This window comes from Grampus griseus, assembly GCF_964374135.1.
Source record: "Grampus griseus genome assembly, chromosome: 6".
NCBI lineage: Eukaryota > Metazoa > Chordata > Mammalia > Artiodactyla > Delphinidae > Grampus > Grampus griseus.
This window is the reverse complement of record NC_139000.1, coordinates 2,354,311-2,375,954: the sequence shown is the minus strand read 5'-3', so window position 1 is coordinate 2,375,954 and position 21,644 is coordinate 2,354,311. Positions and strand designations below refer to the sequence as shown.

General features: G+C 60.6%; 1 protein-coding gene across 4 annotated transcripts in view; it reads left to right on the top strand.

Annotated features, from left to right (window-relative positions):
- The window catches only part of VAV2 (vav guanine nucleotide exchange factor 2), a gene marked incomplete at its 5' end in the record, with an annotated part of 176,320 nt that overhangs the window by 73,971 nt on the left and 80,705 nt on the right, over positions 1–21,644 (top strand). For all 4 annotated transcript variants that reach the window (XM_082655862.1, XM_082655861.1, XM_082655860.1 and 1 more), the window contains one exon: positions 21,381–21,439. In XM_082655862.1, the coding sequence (XP_082511988.1) occupies positions 21,381–21,439 (59 nt within the window). The remainder of the gene's footprint in view (positions 1–21,380; positions 21,440–21,644) is intronic.

Below are 21,644 nucleotides of genomic sequence, written 5' to 3'. Positions count from 1 at the left end.
ACCCTCTATTCCATGCATCAGGGAAGAAAAAGGGGGAGGCCGCACTTTTCTTTTAAGAGCGGGGGTCTTCCTCACAGCTTTTTCTTTTTTACCTGATGTTCAGAACACGACTACAAGGTCACGTCTGGCTGCAAGGGTGGATGGGAAGTGGGGTCTGTAGCCCGGCAGCCCTGTGTTCATCTGGAACTCATCTCCCACCGAAGAGGGAGAGGGATCTGGGGGCGGGGTGGCTAGGAGTCTTTGCCACAGGTGGGGACAGCTAAGCTCCCGTTCCCTCCCTCTCTTGGGGTTTTTTCCTCGGCTTTTCTTGCGGGGGAGAAAGGAATCTGATCAGGAGCTGGGAACCACAGTGCGTTTACACAGTGCGTTTACATTACATTACAGTGCGTTACATTTGCTCACTGCAAATATGACTCCTTGAGTCCTAACGGCCGTTGCGAGGTGGACGCCGTCAGACAGGGAGACCGAGGCACAGACTGCCCTGTGTGGTCACGCAGGGCTGGGTTCAAGGCCAGAGCTGCTCGACTCCATGGGAGCAGCTGTCCGCCAGGCCCTGTCTTTGGCTCGCACCCTGGTTTCACCCCCTAAGACCTCAGCCTGTGTGCAGGGCTCTGGGCCTGCCTGTCCTCCACACCCACGTGTGCCGGGATGGTGTCAATTAGCCTTTGCTGGTCCCCTGCCGGGTCTGCCGCCCCTCCCACTGCAGAGATAGTAACTCGTGGGGTCATCCCAGGAGTGGCCCCTCCGGCTCGTGCGTTATTCATGGAAACACTAATAGTCCAGCCCGAGTCCTCCTCGGCGAGGCTGCGGGGCCCCCCGTCTTGTATCAGTATTAACATTCGAAGCATTCGGAAAGTACCATCACGTTTGGAAAGCCCGATTCGGTTGAACTGGGGGACAGGGAAGAAACCAGAAAATCCATGTTTCTAAATGTAACGGCTCGTGAACAGAGAGCTGTGCTTTAAGGCCTCAGGGGCCCTTCTAGGTGTCACATCCCCGAGCCCCTTTGGTCCTCAGCACTCGTGCTAGGGTGGGGGCCGTGACTATCCTAATTTCCTGGACAAGGAACCCAGGCCAAGAGATAGGAGCCACTTGTCTAGGGTCACACTGCATTTGTCCCCACGTTTCTGGCCTCTCGTCCATGGTTTTATGACCTTGGGTATGACCTTGGGCAAGGCCTGGCCTCCCTGGGCCTCGACTTCCCAAGTCAAGGGCAGAACAGAGGTCGATGGCTGACACCCCTTCCAGCTCAGAACCCAAGTCCCTTCTCTCCCTTCGTCCTATCTCAGGCCTCCCCCAGCGCACCGTGGAGAAGGTCAGAGGTGAGGTTTCTGGAGGTCAAGTCTCTGCATCCCCAAAACCCGCACTCCAGGGGCTCTCAGATCTGACCCCTGTGTGGTGCCCGGCAGGGATGTACTTGATGGGTACCTCATTTAAATGGTGGTGGTGTATTGTCTTCCTGAACGACTGGCCATCTCGCCAGGGCTCCGTCCTTTAGTTGGGAGAAGTGTCACTTTTGTTTCTGCAGAGAGAGGAAGATGAAATCGTGTGTGCTTACAATTCATCTCGCTAATGGCAGCCTCTCTGGATCTGGAAATTAGACGTTAAGTATATTGAAGCCAGCTGATGGGATGACGCCCTCTGGAACAAATCAGTTAGCAGAGGCTATGACACTAATTGGGGCAACATCCCGGATTGTTTTGCTTTGACACTTCGGAGGACGTCGGTGTCGCCTGGGCGCAGCGAGGCCGGAGGACAGATGCAGTGGTTTGTGCAGAAGGCGCTCAGGGGGACCCAGACTGTCGTGTGGGCCCACCCGGCCTGTGAGGAAGCGGGAGGGCGCGTCCGTGACCTTGTTCCAGAGCCGAGGGGCCGAAGGTGCGGTCGTCTGTACTCACAGCGGCTTTTTTAAATTGTGGTAGAAAACACACAACGTTTACCTCCCAACAGCTTCGAAGTGTAAGTTCTGTGGCGTTAAGTACAGTCACCTTGCCGTGCAGCCGTCACCACTTCCTGGTGAAGCGAACCAGACCTGGGCAGTAGTTCTGGTGGTAAAAGCAGCCTGTGGTCGGAGCTGTTGCAGAAGGGGAAGGAGGCCGGTTCAGCGCCGGACACAGCCCGTGCGGGTGGGGATCGCAGCTGCGGAGGAGGAAGGCTGCTAAGAAGAGGCTGGGGGCTAAGCTGACCTAGCAAGATGCTTGCCGAAGGCAGGCCGGGGGGCCCAGACATCCCCTGGGGGGGGTGGGCACGGGGAGCCCCATCAGACATCGAGGTGTCTCCCCGGGGACCCCCATCGTGGATGGGAGCCTCGTGTGCAGAGTGGGGAGCAGCCCGTAGGGGCGCGGCCAGGACCTGAGCCCAGGTCTGACCTCGCTCCCCGCGGGCCTGGACTCCCGGCGCCTTCCCCATCCGAGCCGGGCGTGGCGGGGTGCGTGGGTGCCCCCTTCAGCCGCCCTCTGAAGGGAAGGCCCCAGGAGCAGCCGCTTTCTCTCCAGGGCGTTGTTTGTTGTTCTGCTTCCGAGGGGGCAGGTGGCGGGAGGCTGATCCAGCACCCTGGCTTTCCCTTCCACCTGCGTCCAGGGCCGTCCTGGGCGGGGAGCTGGGGGTCCCCAGGTGGCTGGGATGCTCTGTCGCCAGCGTGACCTCGGGTAGTTGCCTCCCCTCCGAGCCTCCATCCCTCATCTTTCAGTGGGGTGGCGGGCTCGCCCCACCTCCCCTGGGGCTTATGGGTCCCCCGTGGGAAGGTGGAGATGGGCTGGTGGGCGGCTGTGATGAGCACCGTTGTGTCTCCCGTGGCTCTCTCCTGCCATCCGTGGGCGCTGGCGTCAGGGAGGGTGCTGGTCAGATAGGAGAGCGGACTCTCCTGGCACCTCCTGGGATGAGTGTGGGTCCTGTGTGTGTGTTTGGGGGCTGGGGGGGGGTCCACTGGGGCGGGGGGGCTGCTGGCTGGTGATCGATGGTTTTAGAGAGGTGGGTTCACAGGACCCAGAGTGTTCCCTGGGCCCAGCTGTCCACACCTCTGCAAGCCGGGCTGCTTCCCAGGAACGCCCTCCCTGGGGGCGGTGGGTGGACTCAGAGCAGCTGAGGCCTGCTTTGTTCCTCATTCAGCGGCCCGCCCCACCCCATCCCTGGGCGGTGTTATTTATGCTTCCAGGCAGTTAGTTTCTGCAGGGAATCCCTGAGGGCTCTGCCGGGGTGAAGCGGTCACTTCTCCCTGAGTGGGCCCAGCAGATGGCCCCCTGCCCAGCCTGCCCCACCCCAGAAGGCGGCGCGGCTTGTGACGGGCCCTGCTGTCCCCGGCCACGCCAGGCGGCTGCCTGCTGGCGCCCTCCCCGAGTGGGCCTGAGCCCAGGGACCCACCCTGGGATTAACACCCTCCACCAGGAGGCCCCCCCCCCCCACCGCTGCAGGGGAGAAAGACCAGCCTCTGTGTGACCTGGAAAGGAAGTGCTACCCTCTGGGCGGGGACAGACCGAGAAGGTGCCTGCAGGGCAGTGTCAGCCCCTGGGCCTCTCCCTGCATTTTGGAAAACTTGTCCACAGCCCGACTTTTCCCCCTGCCCAAGTGGCTAGTCGTCCTGGTAGGTTTCCGGGAGTGTTTGCACGAAAGCAGGCTTTTGCGCTTGCTGAGTTCACGTCTCTTTGGGTGGCTGAAAGCCTGACCCCCCGGTGGTGGAACTGCCAGGTCGTAGAGACGTGTCCTGCCGTGGGGACTTAGCCTCTCGGGGGGTGAGCACAGCGCCCGCGTGCCCCAGGAGAGGAGCGCGCTCCGCTCGCTTCCACATCCTGTCTTCTCTCCTTGTCCCCCGTAGGGGAAGGGGTTTGTACCCACCGGACACTTGGGCCTCACAGACCCCAACCCAGAGGGAAGAGAGGATGCTCGTGGTGCCTTAAGTCTGGGGCCGCTCCTTGTCTGGTCAGGCCTGAGCTGGGTGTGAGTCCCGGACACGCCGTTTCTAGCTGTGCCACCGCAGGCAGGGGACTGAGCCTCTCTGAATCTGGCCCCGCGACGCTACGTGAGGTTACCACCGCCCTCTCCTCGGGAGGCTGGGCCGTGAGCAGGGTGCCTGTCCTGTGCTGTCCCCAGATTCCTGCTTTTGGCCGAGATGTGCTGGGACACGGGGCAGCCCCGTGCGGGTCTCGGCTTGAGATGCGCGGCGGCCCGGCCGCTGGCTGTGGTTGAGAGGGTGCCGATGTGTGACTGCAGTCACCCAGGGGCCTCTGCAGACGGGTCCCGGCCTGTTAGGACGCAGAGCGCAAGACCTGCTCCCCTGTATGGCCAGCTGACCTGGTGCAGGTGTCGAGGGCCTGCCTTGGGAAGGGGAGCCCTCTGCACGGGGCCGCGGGAGACCAGGGTGCAGATCACAGGGGAGGCCTCTGCAGGCCGGAGTCCCAGGCCCACTTGGCCTTTCTACGCAGCACCCGGGGGCCGTGGCCCGGCTGTTCTCTGGCTCAGTTTGCTGTCTGTCTCACGGGGTCATCGCCATGCTTGCTGAGCAGGTGGGTGGCTCGGAGGGTCAGCGAGTCCTCGAGGGTCGTGGAAGCCCTCAGGCAGGTGGGTGATGGGGGCCAGATGCTGCAGTGTACAGGCGGGGTGAGCCCAGTGGCCCTTGGGGCCACCCCTGAGCAGACGTGGGTTCTGAGAAGTCCTTCCTTTGGTCAGGGTTCTCTCTCCGTCATTCATAAGGGCCTCTTCAGCTGCACGTGGGGTGACAGCGCCCTGCTGACAACGGCAAACACCTCCTCGTGCACTCGTGCAGGCAGTGGGCCCTCTGTGTGCCCAGCGTGCATGTTTAGTTTCCACGGTGACCCAGTGAGACGGGCACTAATCACTTACGCCCATGAGCTTTCTTTCAATAGACGGGGAAGCTGAGGCAGGGCGAGGTGAGCAGCTGCCCGAGCCGGGGCCGGGGCGGTGGGGCCCGGACAGCCTGGCTCCAGTTTTCTTTTGTGGAAAAGCGTTTGCTGAGCGCACGCTGGGTACTAGACTGATGCTTCAGGTCTGTGCTTCCGGGACTTTGCTGGGTACCCGCACCACCCGGGTTCCTCAGCCCTGGCCGGGGCCCCCAGACCCCCTGTAACCCCACCCCTTGATTCCAGGCCCCCGGGACTCCGTGCAGAATGAGCCCCTGGCGATGTCGTCCTCACCCTGTGATGGGGAGGGAGGTGATAGCACCCCAAGGGGCACGGGGCGGGCGGCCCCTGGTGACGGCTCCTGGACAAAAGGACATTGAGGTGGACCCTGAAGGCTGATGGGAGGATCGGTTCCCATGTGGGGTGCCCCTCAGGGGTCCCCAAGGCCCATCGAGCAGCATTAGGCTCCCATCCCGTGTGAGGTGCAGGCCTGGGACCCTTTGATTGGAAGGAATGTCAGAGAGTGAGGCAGGGGCCTCCGGAGGGCCTCTACCTGAGCTCAGCTGCCCACCTGGGTGCAGACGGCTCCTGGAGTGGGAGGGCCTGTGAATTGCTCCACCTGCCGTTGGGGCCACAAGATCAGACCTTGCGCCAGCCCCCCCGCCCTCCCTGAGGCCTTCGCGGCTTCCTAAGGCCTCCGGGGGCAGCTGGCTCTGCTCTGGGCCGCGCTGGGCCTCCCCGCCCACCTCTGGTGGACCAGCCTCTGTGCGAGCTCATCTGAGATTTGTAACCGAGGTTCTGTCCTGTTGTCCAGCACAGTCTTCTCAGAGGTGGGTCCCCAGAAAAGCGAGAGCTGTGGTCTGAGCTTTGAACACCTGAGCTGGGTTGTCATGGACGGGCACCCACGGTGGGAGCTGGTCGAGGAGCCATGGCTCCCTCTGGCCCAGAGAGAAGCGGGGGAGGGGGCGCTTGGGGACCGGCCCGGGGGCATTGCGGGGCGTGGGCTTGCCTCCACCCCGGGGGTCCTGAGCATCCCGGGGTGACGGGCTACGGAAGGCCCTTCATGTCAGAGCTGTTGGATGGTTCTGGAGGGACGGGGTGTGTGGGCCACAGGGATGTCACCCGTCACCTTGGGGCCACGCCTTGGGAGCAGGGCTGCCCCGGGGTCATGTCTCTCCGGCCCCCCTAGGACGCGCGGGCTGGTGAACAGGGTGAAGGGATCGTCCGCGCTCTGCTGCGTGATTGCATGAGGCCCTCGTGAGCGCACGGTGGGCTTTTGCAGGAACAAGGGCCGCCGCTCGGCTGCAGGCAAGTTGGTGTCCTCAGATCCAGTCTTGTTTCGGAATGAAAGAGCCCTGAGAAAGCCACGTCACGGGGCCGCAGCTGCCATCGATGTGACAGGGACCCCTGAGCACACAGACCTTGAAGTCGCCAGAGAAGCCAGGGCGGGAGGTGGGGGTCTCCAGGGCAGCCGGCCGTGGGCCGAGCAGGTGGCCGCTGGACCTCACGCATCCCCCACGGCCCACGCGCTCGGGGGTTCGGAAGAATCGCAGGGCGCTCTGGAGCAAAGGAAGCCACTGCTTCGGAAAAGATTCACAGGCGCTTATGAATATGGTCGTGCCTTCCCAGCCTCTGGAGCGAGGCTTCTGCGGGGCCGGAGTCATCCCCACCCGGCCTGTCTGCGTGGGTGTCACAGGCAGAGCCGGTGGACGCTGCGTGGATGGGGCCCTTCTGCAAGGGGCGGAGTCTCTGCATTTATGGGACGAGGATGAGCTGGGACAGCCCTGAGCCCCTCCTGTGTGGCCTCCTTCGTGCTCCTTCTGCCTGGGTTGGGGTTGGGGGCGCGTGTGGATCTGAGGCCGGGGCCGAGGTGTCCCTGGGCGACCCCTGCCCATCTCTGGCCGTTTCCTTCCTCTATATTCCATGTTCTCACCAAGTGTCTATCTCATCAGAAGGCCTTGAGCTGTGTTTTTTTGTTTTTTTTTTTGCGGTACACAGGCCTCTCACTGTTGTGGCCTCTCCCGTCGCGGAGCACAGGCTCCGGACGCGCAGGCTCAGCGGCCATGGCTCACGGGCCCAGCCGCTCCGCGGCATGTGGGATCCTCCCGGACCGGGGCACGAACCCGTGTCCCCTGCATCGGCAGGCGGACTCTCAACCACTGCGCCACCAGGGAAGCCCGAGTTGTGTGTTTTTGAATGAATGAAGCTGATTAAATGTCTTTGAAATCTCTAGATTTTTTTCCCTAAACATAACTTCTCCAAGTATCCTGCACATACAGAAAAAGTGTCTGTCGTAAGCGGACAGCTCGATGAATTTTCACAGAGTAAAGCCACCAGGTAACCAGGACTGAGAGACAGGACGGAGCCAGCATCTCTTGGGCGCCTGGGGAGTTCCCACCACACCCCGTGGGGCGGGAGTGGCTGCCCTAATCGGCCCGCAGAGCATGGCGGGACCCAGCGAGGGCAGGGGGCTGACTCCAGCGAGGGCAGGGGGCTGACTGCAGCGAGGGCAGGGGGCTGACTCCAGCGAGGGCCCAGGAACAGAAGGAAGTACTCGTTCGATGAGTGACCTTGGAGGGCCCTTTGGAGGAGGCTGAGGTCGGGCAGGAGGCAGGTGAGGGCGCTCCCGGCCGAGGGAGCAGCTCAGGCGCGGGGGGCCATTAAGTCACGGCCCAAGGAGGTGGCACGTCATCGATGCGTTTGCTCACCGTGTGCCTCTGGGGCCTCACCCCGGTGGCCTGCCAAGCGTGTGCGTGCGCGTGTGCTGGTTTTATTCTGTTCTGCTGCTGGTGTCCTGATTGCTCACCGTTCATTTCGAGTGCCCGCTCCTCGGCCGTGAGAGCCGCTGGAATCCATGTAAGCAAAGTCGTCAGTCGGCCGCGGGCCTCAGGTGAGGGTTTTGCGGTGCCCTTGACCTCCAGAGTGGCCCCGGATCTGGGAAGTCTTCTGGTCCGATGGCCTGTGCAATGCCAGCACCAGCTTCTTGTATTCCTCTCGTGACGGAGCGCCCCCGGTGGCAGCCCACTTCCCTGGGGGCTGCTCCCACGACACCCAGGCCTGCCTCCCTGGCACCCACCTGCCGTGGTGGGGACCGCGTGGGGTGAGCACAGCGGATTGTTTCACTATGTTCCTGTTCATCTTCACGTTCCTGAGCTGCCCCAGCAGGTCACCAGCTGGCTCTGCTATCCCCCCCCGCCCCCACCCCCCCACTTCTTGCTGTGTTGCCCTCGGGGCCATGTCGCCAGCCCCCGTCTGGACTTCTTGCAGAGGGTCAGTGTCATTTACCAGGACCCTCTCTGAATCATTGGGGGAAGCAACGAAGCAGGGTCCACCTGCTTGAGGAGTGGTGAGTGGGGCATGAAGCCTCGTGCAGCCTTGGGGACGTCCCTCCCTGCGTCTCAGGAGGGAAGGAACAGAGAGGGGGAGGGGGCGGGGGCCCAGGGATGGAGCGTGGGAGATTGTTCCTGCGGGCCAGGTGGGGGAGCCGAGCCCCGGCAGTGGGGTGTGGGTGGGCCCTTCCTCTGCTGCCCTCCCCAGGCAGCGGCTCTTTCTCCTCCACTTCGGGCCGGCCTCTCCCTTGTGGTCACGGAGAATCTGTTCTGGGAAAAATGCATCTTTGAAGCCTACCCTCAGGGAGGAAGAAATCCGTGAAGTGGCTGGCACGGGAAGGGCCCTGACGCGCCAGGATTAAGCAGGAATCGCGATGAAGCTTCTTTTCGGGGAGCGATCCGGAGCTTTGTCTGTGGCTGTTTTCCATCTGTCTCCTTCCTCACAACGTGCAGGGGAGGGAAAATCACTTTAGAATCCTTTCCTGCCGAGGGTTTCCTTTGCACAAACGGGGCTCGCGGTTGCCGGGCAGCAGGGATTCTTGGGCTGATACTGCTTCGGAAGGGAGAGAGGTTCTTCATGGTCCGCGTGAGCTGGCCACCCTCTGCAGCGTCAGGTGCCGGGGAGGCCACTTCCTGAGGCCGTCCTGTGGACAGCGCGCCCTCATTTAAGGAGAGCCCACTGCACACATGCCGGCACTGTGACACATGCTAGCAGGTCCCCCAGCGAGTCCAGTTCATCCCTCGGGTCTGAGGTTGAGTGGCAGGCACCTCCTCCAGGAGGCCTTCCCTGATGCCCCCCCCCACCCCAAGTTTGGTTAGGTCCCCTGCTGTGCTCCTGTCCTCGTAACACTGAGCACGCACTGGGTCCTGTGAGCTGCAGAAGTCACTTCTGGCCTCTCGTCCCCGGCACAGTGCTGGCATGTTGCGCTGCTCGCTCAACACGTGGGTGAGGACCCCCAGCCTCGTTATCGTCCCCACGCTACAGATGAGGGCCTGAGACCCCCGAGACCTCAGGGCATGGCCGAGATGGCGGGGACAGGCTGCAGCTGGATATCAAGCCGGGTTTAGCGACACCAAGCCTGGCACTCTGTCCCCTGTGGAAGGCTGTGCCACAGGCCCCTGAGATGGGGGCGGGCAGGTGCCTGACCCCTCAGCAGGGTCCCCCATCCTTGCTCCCTCGTGCAGGGAGTCAAAGGCGGAATTCCCAGGACGCATGAACAAGGTAGGCAGGCGCTCCCTAGCCCGTGGTCAGCTGCTGCCCTCAGCTTCTCCCCACCCTCCCACTCTGCTGACCCATTTGGAGCCTCCCCGCCATCCCCGGCAGGGATGGGGACTCCTGCTGAGGGCAGTGTGTTGGAGCTGCTACTTGGGGGTCTCCCCCAGCTTCCAGGTGTGGCTTCCCGGGAATTGTGCCACGACTGCTGGTAATTCTGCAGCGTCTGCAGCATCACCTCTTCAAGGCTGTCCTGTCAGCGATGCTATGACAAAAATGCCATCGACTGGCTGGCTGAAACAACACACGTTTATTTCTCACATCTCTGGAGGCTGGAAGTCTGAGATCAGGCCCCCAGACGGTCGGGCTCTGGTAGGGGCTCCCTTCCTGGTTGGCAGACGGTCACGTTCTCGCTGTGTCCCCATGTGTTGGAGAGAAACAGAGAACATTCCCCAGTCTCCTCTCCTCAGGGCACCAATGCCCTTCATGAGGCTCCACCCTCATGACCTAATTGCTTCCAAAGACAGTTGCATCGGGGGTTAGGGCTTCAATGCAAGAATCTGGGGGGGACGCAGACATTCAGTCCACAGCGAACGCTAACCAGTGTGCAGTGACAGACAACCACAGAAGGCTTGGAGGTGGTGGAAGTGGGGGGCTGCTCCCCCAGGAAGGGCAGAAATGATGATTATGACTGTGACAGTGAACCCACAGGCTGGGTGGACCTTCTCAACCACCAGGGTGTGTATTGCCCCCGTTTCTCGGGCAAGGAGACTCTGGGACTCAGCTGCACTCAGCATTGCCTCCTCGGTTGGGGGGGGATGGGGACCCTTGTCTGTCAGACTCAGAACAACCTTTCTTTTTTTAAAAAAAAAATTAATTTAGTTTTGGCTACGTTGGGTCTTTGTTGCTGTGCACGGGCTTTCTCTAGTTGCGGTGAGCGGGGGCTACTGTTCGTTGCGGTGAGCGGGGGCTTCTCTTCGTTGCGGTGCGCGGGCTTCTCATTGCGGTAGCTTCTCTTGTTGCGGAGCACAGGCTCTAGGTGCACGGGCTTCAGTAGTTGTGGCTCGTGGGCTCAGTAGTTGTGGCGCACGGGCTTAGTTGCTCCGCGGCATGTGGGATCTTCCCGGACCAGGGCTCGAACCTGTGTCCCCTGCATTGGCAGGTGGATTCTTAACCACTGTGCCACCAGGGAAGCCCCAGAACAACCTTTCTTAATGCTCAGTGCTGTCAGATCTTTCCAGAAACACCCACCCAGCCATGAACGCGCTTGGGTTTGCAGTTTGTCTTGTAATTTGTGTAGCTGCTCGAGGCCGTCCTCACGCAGCTCCGTGGCTGCTGTGGCGCCGATGGTCATCCCTGACGTCCCTGATCCCTGTCCTGCGGGAGGTCAGCAGAGCCGGGAGCCTATGAACACAGCGCAAGCTGAACTCTGCCTGGCGCTGGGACCTGGGAGGGGCAGAGCCACACCCTCCTTTGTCATCAGAAAGCCCAGGGAGAAAGTAAACACTGCAGGGCTGCAGGGTAGCCAGAGCTTCAAAGGCTCTGCAGGCGCTGGCGTCAGGAGCAAGGAGTGGGCGAGGGCTGATCCGGCAGAGGAGAGATTCTGCTGCTTGTGCCGCCCAGTGCACTGGGGTTGTGCTTGCAGTTAATAACTGAGTTGCTAAGTCATCACTTCAGAGATAAGTGTGTATATTGGAAAATTATTGCCGTGGCTTAAAGATACAACTTTTGTTCCCCTTCCCATTAAAATGGCCATTAATCAGGGAGAGCAGTAGAGCAGCTCTGAGTCACCGGCCCTCGCCAGGTGCTGGCTGCCCTCACCTCGCCCCCATTGGCAAGCTGGGAGTGTGACAGATGAGGAAGGCCCAGGGAGCCAATGAGCCGGAAATGCCGGGGCGGGGATTCCTGGGTGAGGCTCAGACCGGAGGCTGAGGCGCTAATCAGACCATCCACGTTCTTAGTCATCTCTGCTACTGTGTGTGGGTGACCACTCTGACCCTCAGTTTCGTTATCGGACAAGGGACACAGTATCACCTCCTCATGTGGTTGAGGATTCGGTGAGGCAGTGGGGTAACTTTGCAGCCCGGTGCCAGGCTGGGGGTCAGGGTCAGAGCTCAGGTTCATGGTCAGGGCTCAGGCTCACTTGAGCGTAGGCTTCTTCAACGAGGCCCCTGGTTGGTGTGAGGCTCTGAGACGCGGCAGCGTTGCCAGGTTGCCCGGGGGTGTGGATCCCCCGCCTCCAGGGGTTGTGGCTTGGCGTCCCTCGGAACTGTGTGCTGGAAGACCGCCACCACCTCAGTACCCAGTGTCCCCCAGTGCAGTTCTAGGACGGGATGGAGGAAAACAGAATCTACTCCCTGTTTCTCAGCAGCTACGTGAAGTCTGAGGAGGGTGTGAAAATGCAGAAGACGCCTCTTAGAAAGGGCTTGGGGTCAGGCAGCCTGGAGCCAGCCGCCTCTTGCAGTTGGCTCCCCGGCAAGTGAGGTCGCAATCCCCTCGTCTGGAAATTGGGGAAGATGGTCCTGACCCCACGGCATTGTGCTGGGGCCAAACCACACGTGCCGAGGCGGGAGTCGCTGCAGCAGCGGAGTTAGGTGTGTCTGGGGTGGGCCCTGGGGACCTGCTCAGGGAGCCGGCCTTGTAGACGCCTGCTGCCTGGCCCCTTGGTTCACCGTCTCCGCCACTAGGAAGAGGGAAGGGAAGAGTGTAGCGGGGGCCCTTCGGGAGGGCAAGGCCTCCTCCTGGGATGGGGGGCTCCTCCCACCCTGCCCAGTGCTGTTCTGTGAAGTGTGTGGGCATCCCAGCCCTGGGCCGCCCTTGGGATGCTCGTACCTTCGGGGCAGTGACTCGTGACTTTGTGGCCTCACCCTGGATCAGCGGGGAGCTGTGTCGCTGCCCGTCTGAAGCTGGCTTTGAGATGCTTCCTACGTTTTGACACACCTTCATCCCACCTCTTACCTGCCAGATGGGGGAGGGGAGGCCCGGCCTGTGCTCGCCTCCTGCTGCCCGGGCAGCTCCATCAGCAGCTGTGCTAACAGGGAGGTGGGAGGGAATGTGGAGGGGGGTGGTGAGCCACATTCACAGACGGTGAGTGGCGGCCTGGGGCGACCCACCCCGTCAGGCTCCCAAAGCCACCGTTGTGGTGGGCGGGCTTCCTGGCCTCGGGGCCTCACTTAGCAGCCCTGCTCTTCCAGGGTTTACGATCCTGCGCTGTCTCTTGGCCTCAGGTTGGGTGGAGGAGCCAGCCTTGCTGGGGCAGGGCCGGGGTGGAGATCTGGAGCCCCGCAGCTGGATGGGTGACCTGGGTCCACCTCTGCTCACCACTTGTCAGCTGTGAATCCTCGAGCCTCAGTTGCTCCTCTGTGAAATGGGAAGGTTGGCAGGAGTGTCTCCTGGTGGAGGGGGCGTTTTGGAGAATAAACAGAAATAAGCCTGGTAAAGACTTGGCCGGGGGGAGGCCTGGACGCACGTCAGCTGAGGTTGTCAATGAAGACGGTCAGGGCAGGGACCTGGAGCTCCAAGTGGCGTCCCTGCCTCCCCGGCTGGCTCTGCCTGGAAGCTACTGGGTGGCCTTTGCAAATCACTTACATCTCCCTAGCTGGGTTTTAGGTTTCCCATCTGCGGATTGAAGAATTTGGACCAGGTGGTGGCCAAGCTCCTTCCACTAAGGATTTTACGTTTCCTGACCGATTCCTGCAAACCCTTCTCGTTGGGAAGAGCTCCAGCTCAGGGTCTCCCTGGTCCTCTCCCAGCCCTGTGATCACGGAGCGCTTGCCTCGATGTTATGGGTCAGACACCATAGACAGCCGGTGCCCAGGGACTCTTGGATGGACACGGTGTGCTGCAGGCGCCCCTGAGCCTCATGGCTGGGCGCTCTGCATGCTCCGTTCACACCTGACCCCTCGCTGTGTTCCGTGAGGACACCTGGATCCAGCTTCCCTTCCAGTCTCTTCTTTCCTGGTTCCCAGGGTTATGGAGTGCTGCCCCCGGCGTTTCCTGCTCCGGCTGGGTCCTCGGCTTCCTTCTCCTCTCGAGTTACGGGCGCTGGCCCATCACCCTTACACACTGGCCGGGGCAGCTGGCCACCTTAGCTGGTTGCAGTGGGGAGGGGATGGTGCCGGGGGACGGGGGCTGCCGCTCGGCGCTCCTCTTCCAGGTCTCCGGAGGGTGTCAGGATGGAGGGGATATTAAATCGCAACCCCCCGCCAAGCGTAGCCTCAGAGACACAGAGAGGGCAGGGATGCTGGTGGCAGAGAACACGGGGAGGAACGGGGGTGGCCCCTGCCCCCTTCCCATCTCCCCTCTTGGGCTCAGTGTAGTGCTTAGCTGGTCTCAGAGGCCCCGGGCCACGTGCCGTCCTCCTCTCCAGGCTCCTGGCCCTGGACCGTTTACAGCTGTGACGTCCCTGGGGGCTCTGCTTGGCCTCCTCACCAGGGGCCTCACCAGGCCCTTTGGGTCTGTCCTGTGCGCCGTGGCCCGGGACCCTCAGATGTGATCAGAGCCAGGGGAACGCCAAACTAGGTCACAGCCTTTCATTCCCAGTAGGAAATTGAGGCCCGGGGGGTGGGGTGGACGCTCAGAGAAAGGGCCAAGCAGAGAGCGGAGCCAGGGTCCAGCCTGTCCTCCTTGAGCACCCACCTTGGGTAAGGTGGGGGCCAGGGCTGTCTCCTGGCCCCGGGGAGGTGGCTGGGACACGTGCTCAGCGTCCTTGCTTTCGCGGGGCCTCCTATGTGTTTTAGGAGCGGAGCTCCAGTGCGGTCCCCGCCACCGGCGGTGAGACCTTGGTCCTGTCACCGTCCCTCTCTGGGCTTCAGTTTTCTCAACTTGTAAGTAAGAGCGGGGCGGCCCCCGTGGTGGGTGTGGCTGTGGAGACGGAGGAGTGTCCACGCACAGAGGGAGCTGAGGGCTTGCCAGGCGCTGGCTCCGCTGGAGGTGCACTGCAGGCAGAGCGGTGTGGGCCCACCGTCACGGGTCCGAGAGGGCCCGGGGCTCAGGGATCCCTCTGTGTTGGGTCGCAGACGTCAGCAGCTACAGAGTCCGAGGCGTGAAGATTTGGGCTGCTGGTCGCTGAGGCTCGGGGTGGTCTCTTCTCCCTGCGTTTGAAGGTCCTGATCTGGACCCACCGAGCGAGGAAGTGCAGCTAGATTTGGGGAATTGTTTCAGATCTCACTGAAAGCTCAGTTCAAGGGCACGACAGAGCAGTGGGCCAATTCTGAGATATCCACAGTCTTTGCTTTCTTAGCCTAACTTTTTCTTTCCTCCGAAATCACTTTCCAGCTCCCACCCTCTAAAGGCTACCAGACCCTCCCTCCGAGCACTCCCCTCCCGGGTTGCTGCGGGTCGCTTGGCTCTGTGAGTGGCATTTTTTTCTTTTTCATTCTGTATCGCTGTCTTGGGGCTTGGGGTCTGGCTCCCTCCCATCTCCCCGCATCCTTTTGGCACCCTTGAAGGAAAACCCCATCCGTTAGGTACCGCGGCACTGCTGTGCAGAAGGCGGTGGCTAAGAGGTGACCGTGTTCCCCACTGGCCTTTGTGTCCCGGCCTTCTAGTGGCAGAGCTGGAACACGGAGCTGTGGTTGCCCGTCGTAATGAATCACTCCTCGCCGGCCGCTTGTCATTCCGAAGGCAACAGCACAAGTGTTTCTGACCTTTTTGCTCTTGATGCGGAAAGAGGAAAAAAGGAAGGGCAATGCCGGCTGAGCTGGAGAAAGCAATTTATAATGGTTTCCTTCTAAATACGCAGCGAGTGAGCTGTAGGTTTCCCCGATAGGTGAGTTTCCGGGCAACGTATTGAAATGAGGTTGATCATCTGGCCCGTTTTGTCTCCTCGGAGCTGCTGGTGTGTTCGCAGATGAGTGGTTCTGGCTGATAAGAAAGTCTTGCTGGTCTGTGCAGTTCCTGCTTAATGATTCCTAATGACCGAGGGGAGCTGGGGCGGGAAGCCCACTTGTCAGCGACTGGGCAGCGTCCGGCCCTTTTAAAGGCCGACTTGTAGCCATCTCTGTTCTTGCACTGGATCGTCTCTGCCCATTCTTAGGTTCACGTTTTGAGTTGCAGGGCGGTGACGTTTTGTGTGATGACAGCAGAGCTGCCGTGACGGATAGACCTGGGCTGGGCTGGCTTACACGGGAGGTGGCGGAACCGTTCAGAGAGTTTCCCGGTGGGCAGAGAGTGTGTGCGCGTGCGTGCGTGCGTGCGTGTGTGGCCTCTGCTCCACGCAGGCCTTCTGGGATCCAGGCTGATGGCGGCTTTGCCACCTTTAAGTGGGGCTTTCACCCCAGGAGCAGGGCGGTTTTGTGAGCTAGGTCTGCAAAGCAGCCTGCTTGATGTCTGTTCCCAGTAACTGCAGGCGAGGCTGGAAGATGTGGCCTGATTGGGCCTGGAAGAGGAGTGGGGGTTTTTTGCCCACTGCGGGCTCCCGTGTGGAGTACGGTGCAGCTGATGGGAGCACGGGCTCGGCTGACACAGACTGGGTCCAGTTCCTAAGCCAGCCACTTATTGCTGGGTGACCTGGGGCAGGGTTCGTGTTCTCTCTAGTCCCCAGCGTCTGCATCTAGTAAGTGGAGAGTTGGGGGAGAGAACCTTCCATGCAGGAACCACGTTTGTGCCATGCTAATCCTATGACACTTAGGAAGGGCTCAATAAACAGTAGCGCAGGTTCTCATAATTAAGAAGTGGGGATTGGGAGGCAGGTTCTCACTGGAACCTTTGCTGTTGGTCCTGTCTGTCCATCTGTCCGTCCACCCATCCACCCATCTGTCGATCCGTCCGTGCATTCATCCATTCATCATCCACCTGCCCATCTGTCTGTCTGTCCATCTGTCCACCCATCCAACCAACAGATCACCCATCTGTCCCCCATTCCCCCACCCATCTACATGTCTGCTCGTCCACACGCCCGCCCGAATCCCCAGATGCCCTTAGAGCCTTCTTTAAGTCACTGTGATTTAGGCAGTCATGTGCGCTCGGTGAGCTGCAGTTCTTCTCACCTGTGAAATGTGAGGAGGCAGCTCAGAGCCTGGTTCTGAGGCTCAGATGTGATGCCAGCCCCAGGGGAGCTCGGAAGAGCTGACCACGGGACCCGAAAGGTGTCGATCGCCTGGGATGCCTGAAGCTGTCTGCAGGGAGCCCTGGAACCACGGCCTCTGCTCGCCCTGTAGGGAAAGGGGAAAGCGTGGAGGCTGAGAGACATGTCACGGCCCCTCCCCCACCCCACCGAAGGTACAGCGGGGGGGATAACAAGGTTCTCCTCTCAGAGCCACAGCTGACGGTGTAAGCTTGAGCGAGTCCGCGGGTCACTGGGCCTTGAATTCCTGTCTGTAAGATGGGGCCACAATTTCAGTCCAGCCTATCTCATGGGAGGGAGCCTCCTGGGGCTCTCGCAGCTCTGAGATGGCGTCTGTTGGGGAGCAAAGTGGCCCTGAATCTGATCCACCCTCTATTACGTCCCGACCACGAGGCACGGTGCCTGCACTCAGCCGCGCGCATTAAACATTTGATGAGTGACTAAGTCAGAGGAGCTAAAATCATTCATGTCCTCTAGACTGAAACAGCATTTTCATGAGATCATACTTAATTTACTTCCCTTTTCTGGTATTGTCTGTCCTGTCCTATCCCATCCCATCCCCCGCACCCCCACCCCTTACCATCCCATATCATCCCATCCCACGCCATCCCATCCCTTCCCGTCCCGTCCCATCCTTTTCCGTCCCATCCTATCCTACTTCACTGAAAAAATGCCGTTAGGACCCGCCCAAGTTTACGCCTCACCAGTGGGTCACCACCTGCAGTTTGCAGACTCTGCCCCGGAGCAGTAAGGTGAGTCCTCACCTGAGTTACAGCCCTTGCTGGGCAGGAGGCTGACTGATTACGGCTGGACCTCCTGCAGCCCAGGGACGACCCGAGCAGAGGAGGGTTGGCGAGCCGGCAGCCCAGAGCTGTCTCCGCCCACTCGGGGCCAGGCCCTCGAGGCCGCCGTCTGGCTGCTTCCCCTGCAGGTTTCAGCAGAGGCTTCAGCAAAGGCGTAACGGGTCCAGAGCTGCCCGGAGGCCTCGGGATGTCCTCCCTGTCTCCCCCTGGAGACCCCTGAATGATGCTGCTTTTTGTCTACCTCTGGAGACCCCTGAATGATGCTGCTTTTTGGAGTCCGAGATCCCCTCTCTGTCTGTCTCCTCATCTCTCCATCTCTCCCTCGGCCTCTGGTCTCCGTCTGCCTCTTCAGCCCTCGCCCTGAACTCCTCTTTTTAAGTCGTAACAAAGGCGCGAGCCTGAAGCCAGGAGCTTCGCCCTCTTCCTGTGTTTTCATCTGAATAGGGGGTGGGTGAGGCAACCCTTAATCACCGCGTGGATCTCCTCGCTCCCCTGGTTGTGCAAAACCCCCTTCTGTGAGCCGTTTGTGAGCACCTGCTGCAGGCCAGCCACCTGACACACGTTCCGCCGAGTCCAACAGAGTCACATGAGAGACACGCTTTTCTCCCCCATTTCACAGACAGGCAAACTGAGGCAGGGGGGCCGGATTTGAACCCAGGACTGTCTGGGCTCTTCCTCCCCAGCAGACCATCTGGCTGCAGCCCAGACCCGCCCCGGTGGCCCCCAGCCGGGCCCCACACATGCTCTGCTTGGGCCACCTTCTGAGGAGGAGCCGCCACCTCTGTCCCAGCCTTTGGCCTGGGCCTGGGGGTCTGCATTCTAAAGGTCCTCCCATGCACATGTGGAAGCTGATTGGCCACCGGTGTCTGGGAATCTGTCTGCCTGGATGGAGGCCGGGTGGAGAGCTGCAGGGTCGAAGCAGGCCACGCCTGGTGGCGACGGGGCCAAGACTGCCGTCCAGGGTCCAGACCCCGGACCCCGGCCTCCCAGCCTCTGGGCTGTCACAGCCGTTCTTGTTCCTTCACCGAGTCTTAAAGGAGCTGAAACATTAAAGGTCACAGTCAAGACGTAGATGCAAGTGAAGAGCACGGACAGCCGTGGCTTTGGGGAGTTGGCCGTGCACGTTTCTCCTCCCAGCAGGACTGGTCCCCGTGGGCGCACACCCTTCTCCTGTCAATCCCCTGCCCGGCCCCTGCACACACGTTTCTTTGTTTGCCTGGAGCTGAGGCTCCGTGGGCCCAGGCGGGAACAGTTGGTGGATCGCTGAGCCCAAAGGTCTGAGCCGCTTGTATGTGGAGGGAAGGGGAAGAGGGAGGGAGGAGGGAGAGCAGGTGCCGTGTCTTTTCATTCATTATCAGGGATGCAGTTGAGAAGTGGAGATAAAAGTTGGGGAAATGTCATCCTTTGACATTTACGTTTTCAGAGGAGTTGGCAGGGACTGTGGGCCAGGAGGTTTTTCATCATCACGGGAGAGCGATGCCTCTGGGGAAGCCCAGCTCCTCCATCCTGGGAGTGGGGCAGGCACCGGCCAAAGGCGCCTCGGGAAGCCGCTGAGGTGCTTCACGCCCCCCACACCCCTAACCTTTCACGCGGGGCCAGTGCCCCTCATCTGACCCCGTGGCTCTGAGGGGTCCCACGTCTGTTCCCAGCAGCTCCTGCCCTGGGCCTCTGGTCACTGCAGTGAGGTCCCCCCTCACCTCACCCCCCCCTGGTGAGACCTGACATTGCCCTTCTTGCACAGACACCAGCCAAGAAACGCACAGCCCACGCGGAGCGGGGGGCAGGGCACCTCCGGCAGAGCTGGGACAGTTAATCCTGTTAACCCCGTTTAAGGAGCTGCTCCTGTCTGGTGACACACATCCAGAGCGGAGCCCTTTACAAACTGCTAGTGACAGGTTCCAGCCTGGAGCAGAGCGACTGAGAGCTCAGGACTGAGCTTTGCTGTGGTCATGGCAGCAGGAGAAGCCATTCTGTCCGCTGGGACTGTGGACACGTGGACACAGGGACCGGTCTCCTGGCCTCAACTCACTCCGCTGTGGCAGTTCCTCCCTGTCCTGGGCTCCACCTGTATGAGACTCGGCCTCGGCCCTGACTGCAGGTTGGCAGACAGGTTTCGTCTCCTGTGCCGATGCTGACGGGCTGCTGGTGCCTTGTGTGGACTCCGTGGGAAGGACTCTAGGCCTGTGTCTGGCTCCATGCGGAGGAGTGCGGCAGTTGATTAGTAATGTCTGCCACGGTAGGCGTAGGAGAGGGGTGGCGTGTGTGCCCTCTAATTGCTAAGCCCTTTGGCCCTAACACTTCAGCATTCTGTCTAGTAACTATAAGGACATCAAGCAACATTGCTTTAATTTTTGTTCTTCCTAAATATTTAGAGCCCTCGAAAGCCAAGAATAACAGCAGAAGCCAAGTTGCTCGTTGTTTGTGAAAGGCCTCTCGGAGCACACAAGTGTGGGCGCCCTGGCTGGGCCAGCTGCACAATAAACCCATTGAGTCTTGTCTGGGAAAACACAGAAGAACCCTGTCATTCTTTGCATTCATAACTTCCGTGCGTCCCGGCCCCTGAAATAGAACCCCTACCGGAAGACAGCGCACAGCACTCAGCTTGTTGGCCCAGTCTGCCGTCTCGCCAGCTGAGAAAGGGCCCTTCTGTATGGTTTGGGGTTCTCTCCCCCTCTTTTTTAAAAAGAAATTGCTGCTAGAAGGAGAGCTGCCCACAAGGAAGTCTGAGGCGTGTGTCCCGGACGGGGGACTTCGGGAAGGTGACCTAGCCTCAGTTTTCCCGTCTCCCAAGTGTGCACAGCAGGCCTGGCCTCTAGGGGTGTGAGGATTCGCTGGGATGGTGGCCATGAAAGGCCCATCAGACTCAGTTTCTGAGACAGCCAGCGCTCAGCAGAGGGTGTCTGTGACTTTAGCAAGTGGTCATCACGGGCCACGTTCACGTTCCCCGTCCTCAGACGTGCACCCACACCCCCCCCCCACCCCCGCACCCGTGCACACGCAGCTGGCTCTCAGAGTCGAGGCTTGCCCCTGCCTCCTCGGTGCTCAGGTGTCTGGCACGGCAGGTGCCCCGTCAGTCCTGCCGGGAATCGTGAGCAGCTTGTGTGAGCTGTGAGTCATTCTCGGGTGCGTTATGCTGTGTTCGGGGTCAGTCACCGCCCTCTCCTGGCCTCCATTACCCCGTGACCGTCTGCGGAGCCTCCTCCCTGCTTGCCGCTGGTCATTTTGGAGATCTGTGGAATGGCCACGTGGAGGCCTCTGAGGCTGGGAGCTGGGTGGGTCCTGCGTATCTGGAGGGGACTGGACACAGGGCAGGACCGGGTTGGGGCAGGGGCGGCAGATGGAAGTGCTTCTCGCCGAGCACTTCGGGAATTTGAGTTTGACGAGTCTTGTCCGTCTGGGGAGAGCCTGCTGGGATCCCCTCATGAAATCTGAACCTGGGCTGCTTCGTTTTCCCTCTATACTCCGACCCCCCAGGGCGCCGGGCATCTGTTTAAATGGTCCTACTGGAGAGAGGAGGGGCTGGAAGGGAAGGGAGCGTTATGCTGGGATGTTTGCGTCTGCGCTGTGCCCCGGGCTGCTGTGTCACCTTGGGGAACTCTCTTGACCTCTCTGGGCCACTGTTTCCCCATCTCTGAAATGTATCAGCACCTACTCGGAACAGGAGTTGTTATTAATCACATGGTAACTTGCAGAACAGGAGCCTGGGATGAGCACTTTGTAGGCATGATGTCTGAGCAGACAGACTCTCAGTGGCCCCGATGAGGCAGACCCTCTCCTGGGGGAGAACGAGACTCAGGGAGTGGTTGGTGTCGGAGCCCCGGGAGTTGGCAGAGGCGGGCTGTGAGCCCAGCCCTGCTCCTCTCCAGGGCGCTGCGCCGGGCGTGCAGCAGCCCTCAGCAGATATTAGTGCACCAAAATGACATATTTTGCACGTCAAATACGAAAGAGGTGTCTTGCCTAAAAAATCTTATGCTGTGTTTTCTTTTGTTATTGTTTACCAAGATGAAATGGGCTCAGTGAACTGTTCTCGACACCTACAAAACACTTCATGACAGTTTTATGATGACTTTAGGCTTTCTGGTGAAATTACAGAAGCATCTTTTCGTCTCCCCCCAGGTCATCTCGGCCGTGTCGAGGCTCTCCCTGCACAACTTGGCTCAGACCAAAGGGATCAGGTGAGCTTCGCGGAACGCGCGCTGCTGAGTGCCTGCCCTTTCATCTTCATCCGCCGCCCGCGTGCCCTGTCGCAGATATTGGAGTTTTGAGCAGACACCGTCTGCCCTGTGTCTTTCTCATGAATTTTCAGCATGTTGTCGGGTTGCCTGTTGCCAGCGGCTGGAAGGGGCGGGGAGGAGGGGAGAGGCTTCAGCTCACACCGGG